The sequence below is a fragment of the Tachypleus tridentatus genome, chromosome 7 (assembly GCF_004210375.1).
Source record: "Tachypleus tridentatus isolate NWPU-2018 chromosome 7, ASM421037v1, whole genome shotgun sequence".
In the NCBI taxonomy this organism is placed as follows: Eukaryota; Metazoa; Arthropoda; class Merostomata; order Xiphosura; family Limulidae; genus Tachypleus; species Tachypleus tridentatus.
In genome coordinates this window covers 16,901,848-16,922,042 of record NC_134831.1, presented here as the reverse complement: position 1 = coordinate 16,922,042, position 20,195 = coordinate 16,901,848, and the positions used below count along the sequence as shown (strand labels likewise).

Sequence of the window (20,195 nt, the reverse complement as noted above, 5' to 3'; positions counted from 1 at the left end):
GACAGAATAGCTTCCTCAACATACATGTATTATGACAGAATAGCTTCCTCGACATACATGTATTATGACAGTATAGCTTCCTCAACATACATGCATTATGACAGAATAGCTTCCTCGACATGCATGCATTATGACAGAATAGTTTTCTCAACATATACGTGTATTACAGTATTATAACTTCTTCGAAATGCGTGTACTGTGACAGTGTAGCTTCCTTGATATGTTTAACATGAGAAAACTTTGTTGCACGACAAAAATATTAGTGAAAGTCATTAATATATAATTAACACTAATATTAATTCATACTGTGCTTAACGCTTTACTTGTCTGATCCATTTAAATACATTTTGACTCTTAAAAGTTGTTAAATATCTTAATTGTAACAAATGAAAATCTCTGAAGAATACCGTTTTCGGAAAATTTTTGTCTTATCAGAACAATAACGTGTCGGGCTACGGATTGGAAAGTCCCAAGTTCGATAAGTGTTGTGCCACTGTACATACACCACAACTGTCATAAGTTGGGTTGTCAATCCTTTTACTCGGTTAAGAGTAGGCGCTTAAAAAGAGGCTGGTTCTGCTTGTTGGTTGCCCTCCATCTGGTGCGCAGTTCAAAATTTGGTATGGCCATACCCGAATCTCTTAATGATTGAAACATAATAACGAATTTCATCGTTCTATAACTAGTGTAGACAAATGTTCTTACAGTTTTGCGTTCGTGTTTACTGAATATATCATAGTAGTGAACATGTGTTCCTATGTCTCACGCTAGCGTGTGCGTTTTTTATTGATTTCTTGGAAAGTGGTCCATTTAAGGAGACAATACATAAGCACGTACACCTGGCTTGGCGTAAGATTTCATGTAGAACAATGGCTGAAGTTATGTAACCCATGGACTTTTGGAATATCTTACTTTCTTTGTTTCGCTGGGGCACATAAATCACGTGTTTCCGTCGACCTCCATCTGTTGACTAAGCTATGTTGTCAAACCCCTGTTAACCCTAGTAGCTAGACGAAACAGAAGAGCCAGTAGCTCTGTGGAATTGCGTAACATAACATATTTTGTCGGAGTAAAGATTTTGTGTTACAAACTACACGTATTTCTTTTGCTTTTCTGCTTTTGTTGATTGATTCTTCGCTTAATACTCTCGAACCTGCGATTTTCTGATTTAATGTTGGCTCGTCTGTTGGAGTTCAGTGAACATGAATACCCTAACATTAAAGAGTTATTTTTCTTAACTGTAGCCTTCGATGTTGGGAGATGATAACGACAAGTTAGTACATATTCAAACGGTTTTTGTGAAGAGCGATTAACCCTAAAATAATCCATTTTTCATTATTTTATGTAGTTTATTATTTTTAAGACAGGGCGAAAGATCTCTGGTGCTTTCACAACGTACGATCCTTTTCATATTATCGTGTTTAAAGTTTAGATGGTAGATCTTTCAGGTACAGGAGGTCATTTCATGCAAACTCTTATGCTTTGTTCAATAAAGGTCAAAATACTGGTTCATAGAGGGCGAAGTACAGAATGAGTTTGTGTCTGAAGTTAGTCGATATTTTTTTGTTTTTGTTTCACTAAAACCTTTAAACTTTATTTATTTCGGTTTTAGTGTTTTCAAAGTATATGTTGCACGAATATAATATTTATTGCAGAACATCGAATATGCTATTTTCGGCTTTAATACAATAGTGTTTGTATTTCAAATAAAATTCAATTCTGAGGACGTTAAAGTAGTTTATACTGTGAAAATTTTCCTTTCATTTTCCCCCTGAAGTCCGGCTTTTAAACTTGTTTGGTTCTACAATATATACATTTATTATATAGAATAATTTCACGTGTTAAGTTGTACAACTTGCACGTGTACATAAAGAACATTACATTTGTATGTTGTGTTGAATATGAATTTGAAACGTAGTGTTTTTTGTTTTATTTTTGGCGGTACACTTTGACATATGTTTTGTGCTATAATTCGACAGTTGTTCAGGGTGGGCGTGGCTAAATACAGGGTGTTCGGAAAGCCACTGTGCAGTTTTGTAATCATATTTTATTCAGTCTATTTCAAGCCAGCAACTGATAGCGGTGTTTAGAAACAATATAAGAAAGATCCAGGCCTGTATTGATGCCAACGGGGGTCACTTTCAACATTGTTTATAATTGTCATTCATATTTATCTCCTGTATTCTATATTGAAACATGTTGTTAATAACTATATAAGTGCACAGTGCCTTTCCGAACACCCTGTATTAAGCGTGCGCGAACTGTGAAACCCAGGGTTGATGGTTCATGGCTTAAACGCAATGCGCGTTTTGGGTCGTATTGGAGTGGCAATCCAATCAAGACTCTCGGGTTTGACGATAGTAACGTATGTTTTAGCGGTGGGTGTTGTTGACATGTAGCCTTTCATTTAGTATATATCATTTCAGTATTAGGGATGAGTATACGCAGATAGCCGTGCTCGAAAATTCTGAAACAAACACGCTGTTAATTTAACACTTTAAATCACGGTATTTTTTTCCTGTGGGAAGTGTATAGTTTTAATCTTCTGTATAATATTGTAGAATTCAGCATCTAGAGCAACTTGTATTCATTGTATTATAACATTTAGTTCTCTCTAAAACTGTTTCGAGCATGTTTTATTATTTTATTATTTTTATACTCGCTTCTGTTGAAAACCGTTGCTGATACTTACGGTAGTGTCAACGCGAGAGTTTCGCTTTGTTTTCTGAAATTCTTGCAAATCTACTCGAGGGCTATATGTGCTTGTCGTCCCTGATTTTGCAGTGGTATGCCAGAGGGAAGTCAGCTAGTCAACACCAACATCACCCACTGCTGTTTCTCGGGCCATTCTTTAGCAACAAATAGTGGGATTGATCGTGACTTTATAACACTCATACGGTTGAAAGTACGGTCATATTCGGTGAGGAGAATTCGAACGCGCGACCTTAACCGTCAGGACGACAGTTTTGCAACATGAGTTATTGATGACTTAACGCAGTTCGTGCCAAGCGCTACCTCTTGACAGAGAAGGGGTGTTAATAAAGAACCAGTTTTCTGTTTGTCAACAGAACAGTTTCATAGACAAGCGCCTTCTATGTAGCATCCACTATGTTATTATCTTATTAATTAAAGGATTCCTATATTGCGTGTGTTAACTGTGTGTTTTGTGTTTAATCACAGGAATGAGGCCGCTTCACTACTCATCATGGCAGGGCAAACCGGGTCCAGTAGCCTTACTTCTTCAGTACAACGCTTCTGTTAACGAACCAGATAATCACGGGGATACACCTCTCCATCTTGCCTGTCAACATGGCCACGTAGACGTGGTAAGCAAATAGTTGTGGTTTTGGAAGTCTCACAAATGGAAACTTATCATAGATTTTAGTGATGTGGTTCTCAAACTGTTTAACAAAGTAACCTATTTTTTGTTTAGTTTATGTCGGCAACAGAATCTACATATTACGTTGACAATTCCTTTTCCATAATTATGCAACCTTTCCATGGACCACTTGAATGAGGATTTCTGGTTTCACTGCAATAACTAACGTTATTAATTGGCAGCACTAACTAAGAGCTTTAGTTTATAAACTTACTTAATAAAGTAAGAACTTCAAACTTAATGATTTACTCGTATTTTCTTATGTTTTTACTTGTTATTTCCTTTAATTTATGTGAAGCCTTGTTTTCCAGTAAAATAGTCCTAGAAATTAAGTGCTGCGTTAGGGCAGTTGGAAGTTGCCGATAATTCAATATGTTATCCAGTTGTTTTAATTTTTCAATCAATCTGTTCGTTATCTATAGTGGACCATTGGGTATTATATGATATCCGAATTATATATTATTTTTGTTTCATACAAAATCGTTCTATACAATCCATACAATTTCCTATTTACGCTTAAACAGTTGAACTTCAAGGTTCTTATATTTACTATATTTTGAATCATAAGTCTTGATCATTTTATAATTGTGCTTCAAGATCTTTAAACTATAGTCTAATATTATGAATTGTTTGTTCTGTAGGCTTGCCAATTACTACGTCGTAGTGCCAACCCAAGTCAGCGTAATCTCGACCACAAAACTCCTCTAGATTTAGCCTGTGAATTCGGAAGGTTCAAGGTTTGTGGTGACTAAATAAAGTTTGTGTAGTGTTGTGTTCAGTTTTTCGTGTTAACAAAAGGAGGAAATAAAGCTGCAGTGTTTGTTAGTGAGGTAATTTAGTGGAATATTTAGATATATATATCTTCTTTGGGTCGTATGTTGGAACGTGCTTTGGATGCAATAAATAACACTATGTAATAAAATGTTTACTTTTTCTTGTTCCTGAGCAGAAAGTGTTATTTCCCAATTACTTATGCCTAAAGTAAATGGAAAATACCTATTTTTCTCTTCAAACTTTGCTTTTGTAACCTGGGAACGTATAACAAAAACATGATGGGATACTATATTTGGGCTGTATAACTTTAGTATAAATACATGTAAATCTTGATTCATATGTTGTTTTATTCAGACCTTGTGTAAATGAAAATGTGTAAATTTGTCCGTTTTACATAGAAAATAAGTTAATTTCTAAATTTCTTTATCCAGGTCACAAAATCAAAGTTTGAAGAGAATAATGGCCAATTTCTGTACTTTTACAACATAAGTAATTTAGAAATAACACTTACTATCCAGGAACAAAATTTGTGTTGCATAGTGTAATCACACCTAGAGTGCCCCTTTTTAGTGGCGTCATCTGTGGGGATTTGTTCCACGTCAAGAAAACTATTTTTTTTTTTCCTTCGTTTGTCGAATTTCATACTTACACTTGGAGCTTTCATTTCCTTGTGGCGCCATCTGTGACTATATCCATCAGGTCAAGAAAACTCAAATTTAATTATAAATGTATGTTGGGTCTTTTAGGTGGAAAACGTTTAGAGTACCTGAAAGTGAAGAGCACATTTTAAAGTATGAAATGCAGTAACTTATAAAATAACCCATATCGCGACAAAGAAAGTATTTTGATTCTTTTTGATGAGACAGTTTCCACTTTCAGTATTTTTGCGGGCTTAATTTGTTTAGCAAATCAAAAAAGCGGTTGATGTTTTTTATTTACGCATAATATAAGGCACAATGAGATGAAAAAACACCTTTTGTAACGTAAATTAATTGTAACACTTTGCATTTTGTGTAAAAAAAATGCGTAAAAGCTACCTTTTGATGTTCCTTAAAATTTAACTGTATATAAACTGTTAAAGTCGTTGGATGGAGTAAAAAAGGGATTAACTTGACATTAGGGCTCCGGCATGGCCAGGTGGTTAAGGCACTCGGCTCGTAACCTTATAGTGTGGGTTTGAATCCCCGGCACACCAAACATGCCAACTGTTAGCGGAGGGTGGCGATGACTACCTGCCTTTCCTCTAGTCTTACACTGCTAAATTATGGACGGCTAGCGTAGATAGCCCTCGTGTAGCTTTGCGCGAATTTCAAAACACACCAAACAAATTCGACAGTATTTTTAATATCCATGGAATTTAAGTTTTTTTTTTGTTTTTATTATTTAACTCCTTTATTCGTTTAGTTCACAAAGGTTTACCTTTTGGAATTGCTGGATTTATCTTTTTTATTATGCGTTTTTCTGTTGGTAAGAATGTAATGTTTATTTTTCATATTAATATTTTCTTTTATTCAAATAATACGTATCTTGAAGCAGCTTGTGTAAGTGTAACTTAAGAGAACCGTTATAATCATATTGTCAAAATTACATTTTGGTTTCTTTTTGATTGCTACTTTGATAGAAGTTACTTAGTAAATTAGGGGTCACTTTGGCGTCACGGTGACTGGAAGTTACAGGGTTTGAACTCCTGTTTTCATGTGTTTATGCAACTGTAAATTTTATAAAGTGGTTACACTGAACTGGTATGCGAAACTGTGATTCATCAGCTCATCAGCTGCAAGCTTTGTAAATCTGGTGGTGAAATTTGATGTGTGAAACGCCATGTGCGACACACCTGTACATAATAGTATAGTATGTATGTGTATATATAATGGAAAAGTATTACGCTTTTACTCATATTATGTGTCTAAATCTAATACCATTGCTTTGTTCCTTGCTGTGGTAAGTGGAAGTTATGTGTTTAATTTATGTATGTTTTAATTTGCGTGATGAAGAGGACTCGTATTTTTAATCATATGCGTTTGTTTGTGGTGACTCATGTGAGACTTATATGTAGTTGATGATTTCATTTATTGAGACAAACAGTTAATTTTTTGTACACTATTTAGTTTTTTTCTTTGCAATGTGAGTTTCATATGTTAATAAACTATGTACTTAAAAGGCCCGGCATGGCCAAGTGGATTAAGGAGTGCGACTCGTAATCTGAGGGTCGCGGGTTCGCATCCCCATCTCGCCAAACATGCTCGCCCTTTCAGCCGTGGGGGCGTTATAAAGTGACAATCAATACCACTATTCGTTGGTAAAAGAATAGCCCAAGAGTTGGCGGTGGGTGGTGATGACTAGTTGCCTTCCCTCTAATCTTACACTGCTAAATTAGGGATGGCTAGCGCAGATAGCCCTCGAGTAGCTTTGCGTGAAATTAAAAAAACAAAGGTTTGTTTGTTTTGGTTATCTGCGCTAGCCGTACCTAATTTAGTAGTGTAAGACGAGAGAGAAGGCAGCTAGTCATCACCACCCACCGTCAACTCTTGAGCTACCCTTTAAACCAACGAATAGTGAGATTGACTGTCACATTATAACGCTTCCACGGCTCAAAGAAGGGTTTGTTTTGTTTGTTTGTTTGGAAATTTCGCACAAAGCTACTCGAGGGCTATCTGCGCTAGCCGTCCCTAATTTAGCAGTGTAAGACTAGAGGGAAGGCAACTAGTCATCACCACCCACCGCCAACTCTTGGGCTACTTTTTTACCAACGAATAGTGGATTGACCGTAACATTATAACGCCCCCACGGCTGGGAGGGCGAGCATGTTTAGCGCGACGCGGGCGCGAACCCGCGACCCTCAGATTACGAAGCACACGCCTTAACGCGCTAGGCCATGCCAGCCCAAAAACAAAGCTACAAAACTCAGTACAAATAACTTGATTTTTATTTAGGTTGTTGAAGTTCTACTCCAAACTGGCCGGTGTCGCTCTTTACTAGAGGAAAGTCCTCTCGATATTCTAGACAATGATCGTACCACACCTATTCACCTCGCTACGAAAAATGGATATCTTGACGTCATAAGGTATTTTGATAAAATGTTTTCATATATATATGTATAGGGTGATTTCTTATGAATACAATTCTTCATCGCGCATGGTAAAAGGTAGTGAAATTAATAGAAGAGGATGACATTAGCCTGCCTACCACCCCTGTAACATCGTTATTTATAAAGCAGCCCACACGTGACAAGAAGGTTGTAAAAAGTACCGTAGTTGGTTATTTAAATCCACTGAATACTTTGTAGTGGAAACTTGTGGACGAGTCACGGCTATAAAGGCTAAAGACTCATTTTGATGTATTAAAGAAGTGGTACATTGTTGATGTATGAATTAAATGTATCCTGTGATTGTTTAGTAATCACAAATTAAAACTGATTAGCTATGATCAGATTATACATAGGGATTAACTGTTTGTTTTAATATAGAAGTCCTTTCTTTTTGTTTGTGTATCTTATTATGCAATCCATTATTGATAAATTACTTGTAATATTTAATGTTTACACACACAGTCTGTTATAATTATTTAAGAATTAGGGCATTAAACCCATAGATTCGTGTAACATTTGTAATTACGTAAACCTCGTATATTGGAGCTAATCCCGAATGATGTTAGTGAACACTGGTTAAGTGATGTGTTACAATAAATTCACATCTGTACTAATAGAAAAAGGTTTGTTCTTTGTTCGTGTACTAAGCACTCAGTGCCACAGAAATGAAGACTCTTCTCTTAGATTTTACATGTATAGCAACTTCGGTATAAAGAACCAACATGTATTCCCAGTCACATAATGACAAATTTCCTTTGTAGAAGACCACTAGCACGTTTTTATTTACTTTTTTAATATGTTAATACTCACTTTCATCAAAGCAATAGATAAATTACATAATCTTTATATATCGTTAAAGGTCTTTTTAAAATAATTGAGTATTTGTAAAATGGAACCAGAATTTTTTCACTGAGATTTTACGAATTTATGTAGTGACTGCATTAATCAACAGATGGCACTATGTGCATATGTACATATATATAATTTCCCAAGTCGTTTAAAAAGTGTAGACTAGCTAAGAGTATTGTCATTACTGAAGTGACGAACTGAATCAAAAACGACATAGTCAACTTACGTCACGTCATATAACTTTCAATGATATTTTATTATTATTGTCTTACGTTATTTTTGGCGTCGTTCTTCTGACGACTAAGCCCCTAAAAAACACTTGAATATTTCCCCTTTAATAAAGTGCATTCTGAATAGTTTATATTCATTTTAAATCAACGTACGTGATCTCAATTTTACTCCAAATTGAACAAAATTCTATATAGTTGAGATTCTTTGTGTATTTTATACGTATGAGAAGACGTTCCAGTTGTCACCGTAACTTTGTCTAAAATATTATGCAACTTATCTCGCTAACTGTTGGTAAAAAAATTAGGGTTAAGCCGTAATAATCTAATATACAGTTGCTAAATTTCGAATTTCACACGCACTTCCTTGAGAAGATTATTTTGAAGAATGTGAACTGATAAAATAAAGCATTATTTATCTACAACGTAGGATACGAAATTATAATTTGGAAATAAAGCTGTTAATGTTAAAAAAAGAAATCAAATGTAAGCCTGTTTTATGTACGAAGGTTTAGTATAATGTGTAAATCGTGATGGTACTTTAGGCTTAAACCAGTATGAAATATTGTATAACATGAAATCAGATGGAAAAATGTCTATATGTAATTGACTGAATTCAGTAGGATTAAGTTTCTCGAGAAACGTTAAATTCCGTCATATAATTAAATCATTGATATTAAATTACTATCATAAACCTTTCAGTTCTAATATCAACGTTTAATGAGTAATCGGATTGAATTATCCTAACGCATAATAGAATCAAAAGAGTTGGGGCACGCGTCCAGTTCATTTAGAAGGAACTGTCAGTTATTGTAACAATAATTTCTTTTGAGACTAATTGTGCTGCTCTATTAGGAAGGGAAAATACAACAACCAGCGTTATTTGGCACAAAGAAAGGTAAAATATTTATTATTACTTACAACCTACTAGTTTCGGTAACACAGTCACTTTCTTCAGGAGTATTCAAGTTTGTTATCCCTTATGATTGTGAATGTTACCGAAACTAGTAGGCTGTAAGTAGTAATAAATATTTTACATACCATTGGATAAAATCATGTTAGTTAGTTTGTTTTTTACTTCCGATACTATTGTAAGAATCTCGGACTTTATGACGACATTTGTTATTATTATTGTGACCTGAACACTGGTTTCTACTCTACAGGTTGCTTCTTGACTCAGGACTTGACATCAATAGATCGACGCCCCGGGGGACAGCTTTACACGAAGCAGCCATTCATGGCAGGTTAGACAGCGTAAAACTGCTGATTGAGGTGAGATATTGTCAGAAACTCGTCTTCTAGAGTGAAGCAAAATTTCATACACTCACGTATCTGTCTGCTGTAATGTGAAACTTGATTAGTATACAAAAAGTAAGGATTCCTATATACACGCCCTAGGGATTGAGAAAAGACCAGTTCGATTAACAGAAGTAATATTTTCTTTATACGTGTGACCTGTAGGTTGAGGAAAGACATAAACAGTCATGAGTTTACTTTATAAGTAACGTTTTATATACACATATGGCCTGGATGTTGAGGAAAGACAAAAACAGGCATGAGTTTACTATATAGAAGTAACGTTTTCTATGTACATATAGTCTGCAGGTTGAGGAAACACAAAAACAGGCATGAGTTTACAATATTGAAGTAACACTTCACAGGCACGAGCTCTGCATCATTGTGTTATATTGTTTACAACTGAACAGGGTGCAACTGGTACAGCTGATTTTGATATCTTGTATTATTCATGAATTATATTGTTGACCACCAATCACACTGCCAGATAGAATATTTTTCGATTTCATGCCATAAATATAATTTAAACTTATTTTAATCGAAATGCGTAAAAAATACTGATACTATTTGTTAGTAGAACCCTTTACAATTTTGTACACAAATGTATAGTTAGAGCTATAAAAACTAACGTTTCGAATGGAAAATGACACTTAAAAGTAATTAAAAATAAAAGTGAGCAACAAAAATAATACTTTAAACAAATATTTATTTGGTTTGAATTTCGCGCAAAAGTTACACAAGGGCTATCTGCGCTAGCCGTCCCTAATTTAGCAATGTAAGACTAGAGGTAAGGCAACTAGCCATCACCACTCACCACCAAGTCTTGGGTTACTCTTTTACCAACGAATAGTGGGATTTATTGTAACATTATAACGCCCCAACGGCTGAAAGGGGCGATCATGTTTGTTGCGACTGGGTTTCGAATCCGCGACCCTTAGATTACGACTCGAACGCCTTAACCCACCTGGCCATGCTTGTCTGCGTTGTAGCGAGAACCACTTCTCCTAGAAGACCAATTATGCTTTAGACTTTAACCGTTCCTAGCTTTTTTAGTTTTAAACTTTCGTTTCCTACAGTAAATCGTTCTACGAGGCTTTATTCAACATGGCAGTTCATAAATAGTAATAAACAAAACAATGGGTTCGCCCGAGAACTTAGCTAGTTTTCATGGGTCTTGTATTTTTGTTCTTAGTGTTTGAGTAATGTAGATATACAAGTTCGACTGTTACGAAGAGCTGTACTTGAACGTGACCTATTTAAAATCTCTTTCTTGCTGTTTATATAACCACGGCATTTAACATCCATTTTAACTTGATATAACGTACACATTGGATTACGATATTCCAGATCCTTGGAGTAGACCTTTGAAGCTGCGGCTACAATAGGCTTGTGTAGTTTTCGTCTTTAATTTTACTTTTTATCAAGTGTGGTTTACTTTGATAAATCGAAAATGACATTGAAACCCCGTGTTCTCGGGTTTGAAAATTTGAAGACTGCAACAATTGGAAAATCCTGGAGGAGAAACGCACGTTTCTCGTGTTGTAAAGTTTATTTACGAGCACGTTTCTCGAGTTATCAAGTTCGAATGCAAGCACATCCTTTTCATGACGGTTAACATCTGTGAAACATACAAATTAGGAACCAACATTGATGTTTTTATGTTCCAGTGAATCGAACTTTTATGACTTGTTCTGAGCGGTGGTGCATTCATTCTCTCTTTAATAATTGTGCTTTGAAAATCGAAACAGTAGTTTTTCTTTCTCCAATATTAAAGGCCATTATTCTTGTCTAATACACCTTTATCAATTTTCCTGGTTGTTGTTTCTGGCGCAGGCGTCTGAGCAATTTTTATTAATATTGTTTGTAACAAGGTTACACGTTTCTATTAATCTTTAGCAGATTGACAGAATAACTACTAGTTTTATAAATGTCTTATGTAACATATAGTAAAGATTTATTACTTGTTTTTAGTTTAGACTGTATAAGATTATCTTGAAAGTTGTTAGTTTGGACTATAACGCGTTATCATGAAACCAGTTTCATTAATGGGTGTGATTTAATGATTAGCGTTTTGGAATTTGGAGACCTTTACCCACGAAGAAAAAATACGTACTCCGTATATATTGGACTGTTGGTGCGTTTTAAGAGTCGCTGTGAAATACCACTGCTCTATTAAAGTAGCCCAAGAGTTGGCGTTAAGCCGTTGTCTTGTTCCCATCTCCGTTGTTACGGCTTATCTATTCAAAGGTAGAGTTTAACGTAGATAACCGATAAGTACATAGCCATGCGTGAATATCCGAAACAAACTTACAATAAACTTATTGGCGTTTTTCATTATGATACTTAACAATTTAACATGCCACTTTTACAGGCCACATGTGCAACTGAATAATTTTACAGATGCCCATGTAAGTATATCCACTAGTAGGCAGGCACGACTTCCATGTCAGTGTGGCCTGTACTAGACTGGCACTAAACCTTTGTCATTGCGGTTTGCACTAGGTCATCACGAAACTCGCGTCAATATGGCTTCTAGTAGGTTGGCATAAAACCTATGTCGTTGCGGCCTGTAATAGGCTGGGGCGAAACTTGTGTCATTGTGGCTTGTAACGGGCTGGGACGAAACTTGTGTCATTGTGGCTTGTAACGGGCTGGGACGAAACTTGTGTCATTGTGGCTTGTAACGGGCTGGGACGAAACCTGTGATAATTGTGGCTTGTAACAGGCTGGGACGAAACCTGTGATAATTGTGGCTTGTAACAGGCTATGACGAAACCTGTGATAATTGTGGCCTGTAACAGGCTGGGACGAAACCTGTGATAATTGTGGCCTGTAACAGGCTGGGATGAAACTTAAGAGCGCTGTGTGACATACTGGCATTAAATTCGTTAATTTTTCCTTGTGGTTTGTTTTATTCAACACGAGACTCACCATACATAACATACATACATACATATAGTTGTTGTGTATGAGAATGGTAAACTCGACAATTGTGTATGCTGCTAATAATATTAGTTTTATTTTGAGTTCTTTTGTTACTTTAGATTTGTTTCATGTTGACATCAGCCTGTCAGCTGTGTGTGTCAGATTAACATGAAAAGCTGTCTTGGTTGCTTATTCTTCTATAATTCCCATACTAATTCGAAACGTCGAAAATGTTTGGTAGTGTATCAGATGTCATTATAGTAAAAAATATTGTCTGTGACATGTGCTGAAATAAAATTCGTTGGGATCTGTTTATTAACATATCTCTGTCATTCTGTTCTGTCTGTTAATGTAACTATTTTTCAGGTTTATAGAAAACTTGTGTGCCTGTGTTAAACCGATAGGATATACGTGTTGAATTAGCTTAGGATATATCCTAGGTAGCACATTTCTTGGCATGTGTCTGTGTTAAAGTGATAAGGGTATACGTGTTGAATTAGCCTGGTATATCCTGGGTAGCACATTACTGTGTTAAGCCTAGTATTATTGTATCGGTGTTAAAGTGATAGGGGGTGTTCATATACGTCCCAGTATCCAAGAGAACATATTATTTTTTAAATATCTTCCAAACCGATTAACTACAAACGTGACATACAGTTGTTAAGATAAAAAAAAAATTGTAATACCCTCATATTAAGGTATCAACTGAGGAGGTGAGCGGTCTAACGTATATAAAAAAAAAATGGTTTCAAAACCTGTTATGTGCTAGCTATTCGAATGTTATAAAGAATGTTTTGAAAAGGCATTCTTACATTCTAACCAACGTATCAAAGAGCAGCTTTGTCCCAGTCCGTGTCTCGTGCTTGCGAAACACCAAAATTCTACACCACTTCCTGTCTAGTTTGTGTTGTATAGAAAAAAATATAACTTCAGGAGGCACATCATTTAATTAAATCATACATAGAGGAAAGGTTTGGAAAATAAAGGTTTAAAGTACGATAGTTTAATGAATTAATTTGTGACAAAAAACATTTTGGTTATAAAAGAATTGTATTCTGATGTTGATGAGTTGGGCCTGGCATGGCCTAGCGTGTTAAGGCATGCGCTTCGTAATCTGAGGGTCGCGGGTTCGCACCCGAATCACGCCAAACATGCTCGCTCTCACAGCCGTGGGGGCGTTATAATGTGACGGTCAATCCCACTTTTCGTTGGTAAAAGAGTAGCCCAAGAGTTGGCGGTGGGTGGTGATGACTAGCTGCCTTCCCTCTAGTCTTACACTGCTAAATTAGGGACGGCTAGCACAGATAGCCCTCGAGTAGCTTTGTGCGAAATTCCAAAACAAACAAACAAACAAACAAACTTGATGAGTTATTACACTAAGGTGAATATCTTTTACTGTTCTACGTTAATTTTGATTATATAAAAGGAAATCTATTACAGGTTGGTGAATATTAGCAGCTCAATGCATTGATTGTTACGTTAATAATCCTTTTAAGTAATTGTGGCATCTGGGCCAGAACGCCGTGAAAATAGTCTACCATACGAAAATTTATCGTCTGCAATAAAGTTATCGTGTTCCGCCATCTATTGAGTTTTATGAAACATTAAATTATCACTGAATTATTTTATTACGAGGGACAGCTCTACGGCAAGGAGGAATATTTTTAGAACGTTCGGATCGTTGGTTTAATCTTTCTCAAGTACACGTGTTAACGGTAAGAAAAGGTTTTAGTACGTGAATCTGCATTCAACAATCTAGCATTGTATGTAAATTCTGTGTGCATGTGAATCTGTGTGAAGTTGCACATTATTTGTTTAGAGCTAAACAGAAAGTAACGAACAAATAGTTATTAAATAGGATTGGTTTGGTTTGGTTTATTTTGAATTTCGCGCAAAGCTACACGAGGTCTACCTGCGCTAGCCGTCCCTAATTTAGCAGTGTAAGTCTAGAGGGAAGGCAGCTAGTCATCACCACCCACCGCCAACTCTTAGGCTACTTTTTAACCAACGAATAGTGGGATTGACCGTGACATAATAACGTCCCCACGGCTGAAAAGGGCGAGGATGTTTGGTATGACGGAAATTGGAACCCGCGACCCTCAGACTACGAGTCGAGCGCCCTAACCACCTGGCCATGTCTGGTCCCCCATTATTTTGAGTTGCGTTATAATTATTACTTTAAAATATCAGTTCACCTTCTTTTAGTTCTCCCATAACGCCAAAGTATCAGATAATCTTCGTTTAACTTATAATTAATGGTAGTCATTACATGCATATGTGTATACCACAAAATAGTCACTATGATTCCGTTCTATATTGATGTTAACGTCAATATGCAACAGTTACTCATGGAGCAAACGAATGTCTGATTAGTAAGAGAGAAAGTAGCGTTAGATGAACAAACATGTACTACTTGTTATCGTGGTCTATGCAAGTATTGATCATTTGTTCGTCAAAACACACACACACTCAAACCCATCCGTTTTGAATAAATTTTGGTATAATCTTTTTCGAAACACATCAAAGCTTTGTTCAGACAGTTTCTCTATACTTGGTATAAAGTCGTGTCCTGTCACGTGTCAGGAGTTATAGGGCGACAAACTGCTCGACTATTCAGAAAGAGTACGAAGCAAACGAACCCTGCCAGATAAAAACAAAATTTCTCCAACACAAAAACAACAAACAAAGAGATATACAATTCACAGTTAAAAGTATAAGCAACTACGGGACATGCTTTCTGAACATTAACATCACACGAAACCCCTAAGGCTGAACCATAGAGAAAAACACACAGCGACAATTTTATTAAGTGGTTTTCTGAAGAAACTTCCTAAATTTAACATACACTAAATGCACCACAGAAAACATCGATAAAGAAGTAACACTTAAGCAGTGCCGCACTGGGACAAACCTATTCCTTACTGTACATACGGGTTACACAAACTATTAAGGAATTTTAAAAATACGACACAATCAATAAACAAACGAATTTTCAAAAAAACAATCCATAAAACAAAGTAAACCTAATATCTTGCACTATCCAATATACAGAAAATATTAATATACTTTTACCAATTATTCCAAAAAAAAACTTGCACATAAATATCAGATTAACACAGCAACCACATCCATTTTCACATTAAATAAAAATGTGTTAAAAATTACATAAAGAACCAACCACACGAGGAAACACAAAGTGTAACAATTGGCCAACCTTTTACACAGGTGAAACAGGACGTAACTTGAACATCAGGTTAAAAAAAACACCGAAAAATTAAAAAACAAAAAACCTCCAATGAGCATGTGAACAAAATCAAATACAGGTTTTCTGAACATGGGAAATCAAACAATTAACAAATAACCAGTTGCATCTTTATGTCTCTGTAACCGCTTTCCCTCAGATTTCACACAGCATTTCCACAATTTCCTATTTAATTGGCCCGGCATGGCCAGATTCTTAAGTTACGCGATTCGTAATCGGAGTGTCGCGGGTTCAAATACCGTCACACCAAACATGCTCGTCATTGCAGCTGTGGGGGCGTTATAATGTGACGGTCAATCGCACTATTCGTTGGTTAAAAAGTAGCCTATGAGTTGGCGGTGGGTGGTGATGACTAGCTGCCTTCCCTCTAGTGTTACACTGCTAAACTAGGGACGGCTAGCGCTGATAACGCAGTAGTACAGTTTTATGTATCAATACTTTACAGGTGTTGCGTCGGCGTTCCTTTTATTTATTAATTTTTACTAACATGAGATTACAAGCGTGTGGGTTTTCTGAAAGCAAAGCCACGCCGGGCTATCTGCTGTGTCCACCGAGGGAAATCGGACCCCTAATTTCAGTGTCGTTATATCCGAAGCTTTATTGTTGTCTCAGAGGGAAACGAGTTTATAAGAAATAAGTGCTTAAAGTAAAAATATAGAATATAATATAACAATCTTTGTTTATAAGGAAGACAATATGATTGGTTTGAAACGTTTTGTTTTCTTTTCGCCAGAGTTATGCCAATTTTACCTGCACTATTTTGTTTTTCGGTTTTGTCGTGTATAATTTTATACCATTTGTTTTGTGCTTGTACAACGTATGCATTTAGCATGTTGTGCATGTTCTAATGTGCTGTTAAAGCAGATTGTTCTTTAGAGCTTTAAATTGTTATTATTAGTTTCCTTCGTGGTGCTTTTTACGACATTTCGTGAAGAAAACATTTACTGATATTACTAACTGATAAATATTCGATTACTCTTTTTAAATTTGATATTTGAGAACGTTGTTTGATTATTCACTCATTTAACGTGATTCAAATAATTACAGCGAGCTGAATGGGCGTATTCGTTTGTTTTTTCTCTGTTCAATCCCATACATGAAAAACGACCGTTCAACCGAGCAACTCGCAATCAATTGACTCAAATCTTTATCAACTAGAAAGGTACCGACGTACTTAAGTTAATCTCCAACACTAGCCTTCTGATGTTCAGCTCTTTATATACATACTAATAACATTCCATTCTCAACGTCACCAGCACACTCACGTACACAAAAGAGCAGCAAAGAAACCGGACCTGTGAACTGCTCCCCCTATGACGCAGTTGAATGAGTCGACGGATGCGCGTGTATAATAACTTATTTCGATGCCGTTTTCAAGATTTAATCCTTTATTGTTGGATTTGCTCTGTGTTTATCAGCGTTCAGTGGTTTCATAGCAATTAAATTCCTGATTACATACAGTCTATTCTATTAAACTATTCTACTGGTTTTTCTGTTTAAAAAAACAAACATTTTTGGTTCAGATTCAAAAGTGGTGGTGGACGTTCTCTCGTTTCTATTTTCAGTGCTTTATCAAAAGATGTCTCCCCGAAACAAGATATCTTATTTTAAAGAATCGCAGCCTCAGTTATTGTGTATCTTTAATCTTTCTTCGTTTTTGAATGTTTCTGGTTTATCTCGCTTCATGTAAGTCATTGGCCATTTCACGTACATACCCTTTGTGTATAAATTATTATTTCATGTTGTTCGTCGTGATCTTCATAAAAGCTTTGTTACTTATTTATTTTATTTGTAATATGGTATAAGATAAACTGAAAACCAGCTCTCCTTTCTTAGAGTCTAGTCAAACAACTGTCATGTTTATTTTAAGCTATATATATATACATCCAGAAGACTTTAGAACAGAATCCATTGTTAATCTAAGTTGTTACCTTCAAGTGATAATAGCTCCCAAATGCGTTGAGAATACCCCATCTTTCAGACATTTTTAAACTATCCATCAGGCAGTGAATGATAGTAGGAGTTGAGACGTTGTGGGTGTAAGCTTAATTAATTTTTCAATGTTTGCTAACTAGATGGGATATATTCCCAAAGCATTTGGAAGCTATTACTACAGTCTAATCGTTATGACTTTAAGGTGACTGCTGGGATTTCAAAGGATTTTGTATTTAAATATTCTTAATGTTTATTTCATATTAAGTTCATTATTGTTTTGTAGTACTGGTTTTAATTGCTTGTTAACAAATAATGTAAGCTATAATATTAAAGATATTTATTTGATTAAATATATAATATAAACAACTCTTAAGGAAGAACGTTGGTGATCAGCCAAACTACGGTTTTTTAACGTTTGTTGTTTTGTAGATACGTTTTTTTAATCTGTGTACCTTAAAGTCCATATAAAACACCACCAGGAGTACCATAAACTTTATAATTGCATCATTATTACTGGTTTCCCAGTCACCTTCCCACAACTGCCTGCAGGTAGAGAAGGGTGATACAGATGTGGGACATTGTAGGCTTGAACATCCACATCTCGCTCGCGTATTTCTAATTTCTATTATTTTAAATCTTTTAAGTTATTTTATTTCTTATGCGAGACTGGCAAATGGAGGTTAAGACTAATAGACGGTGTATCCCCACCTCAATGTGGGTCCTACTTCCTCAGTCACCTCCACAACCTAGGGTATATTTTATATCCCATAGTATAGCCTGTACCGTGGAGTTCTTCCAATTGGTGTAACGTTTGTTATTGTTATCTTTGTTTCAGCGTCTTTTTGGTTATACTAATCTAACATTAGTCAGAGGTTTGGATTTGCTGTTTTTAACGCAGTTCTTCCTTTTGAATTGTTTTATTTCATTTTACTTACTTCGGTATTAATATTATCTTTTATATGTACACGCACACACATCAATTAGTTTGTGATATGAAAAACTACAGTAGGCCACTTTCTCTTGGTGTTTGGTTTGTGAACGTTGTGAACACGTCATGCAACAGGAAAGGTGGAAGTCGCCTATTACTATTCCTAGAAGCACAGTTTGAATTTTGAGCTAATAAACAACAGCTTATCTCCCCGAAGCCTTAGGAAATGCTTTCGGTTTAGCATGGCATTATTTAAACAGGTCGGATATCAGATTTGTCGAAATAAAGCGCTATACTGTGATGACGTGCCCCCTTTCACTTCTACCACGTGTTATTTAACTGAAAGACGGATAAGGTCCGGATTATGGGTTTCACATCGTGAAGGTACAAGCAGAATTCATTTTGACGACAGCTGTTTTAATCCCCTTTACCGGAGTTTGAAAGATAATCCTGGAAGTTAGGATTCATCGGTATCCATCTGCTCTCGTAAAATTGTCGTTGTTCATTGGTCGACGAACCGCGCGCTTGCCCATTTTTGTCCAATGGAGTGATTAGTTTGTTACTACAAGTGGACGATCCATTCAAAGTCGTACTATGACTGCATCATCTGTCGGACCACGTATTGTTTTTCATTATTATATAGAGTTGTCCGGAAAGTTGATAAACATCGGATCGTTCTGGATATTATTTCCGTGAGAGGAAAACTTTAATTCCTGTAAAAGTAGTTACAGATGACAACAAAATAAACCTGGATCTTGTTGAAACGTGGATAAACAGCTTCCACGTGACTCGAATTTAACAAGAATTCAACAAGTCCGACTACACTTCTCAGCCAAGGTTGTAATTCTGCTCTGTGCGGTTTGAGCCGATTTCGCCGAGACAGTCTGATTGCTCTAATAAGGTTTGTTTTGATGTTGTATTCTGCATCATGATGAAAACGTGCGCAGAAAATACAAACTTTATACGACCATTGACACTTTGTATACGTAAGCAGTATTAAGTCAGAAGTTTTATTTCAGATTTATGGAATTTAATTAAAGTTGCCCTTATATTTTGTTCAAAAGTATACGTTAATTGAGTGGTGTTGCTGTTAATAACTTGGCGTATGTTATATTGTCAATAGGCTAGAGCTGTGTTACCATTAATAACTTGTCTCATGCATTCTGTATTGTCCACAATGGCCCGGCATGGCCAGATGGTCAGTGTGCTTGACTCGTAATGTGAGGGTCACGGGTTCGAAACCCACTCACACCAAAACATGCTAACCTTTTGAGTCATGGGAGTGTTATAACGTGACGGCCAATCCCATTATTCGTTGGGAAAAAAGTAACCCAAGAGTTGGCGATGGATGGTGATGACTAGCTGATTTCCTTCTACTTTTACACTTCTAAATTAGGGACGAGTCGTGGAGATTGCTCTTGTGTAGCTTGTGCGAAATTGAAACAAACCAACAAACTTATCCATAGACTACGGTGGAGTTATTGTTAACAATTTGCCTTGTGTTATCTGTATTGTTCATAGACTAGAGTGTT

At 36.1% G+C, this 20,195-nt stretch overlaps 1 protein-coding gene across 3 annotated transcripts in view; it reads left to right on the top strand.

Moving 5' to 3' along the window:
• LOC143255207 (caskin-2-like) overlaps nt 1-20,195 on the top strand; it is a 277,737-nt gene that overhangs the window by 137,009 nt on the left and 120,533 nt on the right. For all 3 annotated transcript variants that reach the window (XM_076510498.1, XM_076510500.1, XM_076510499.1), the window contains 4 exons: nt 3,181-3,326; nt 4,021-4,116; nt 7,087-7,217; nt 9,481-9,589. In XM_076510498.1, coding sequence (XP_076366613.1) covers nt 3,181-3,326; nt 4,021-4,116; nt 7,087-7,217; nt 9,481-9,589 — 482 coding nt within the window. The remainder of the gene's footprint in view (nt 1-3,180; nt 3,327-4,020; nt 4,117-7,086; nt 7,218-9,480; nt 9,590-20,195) is intronic.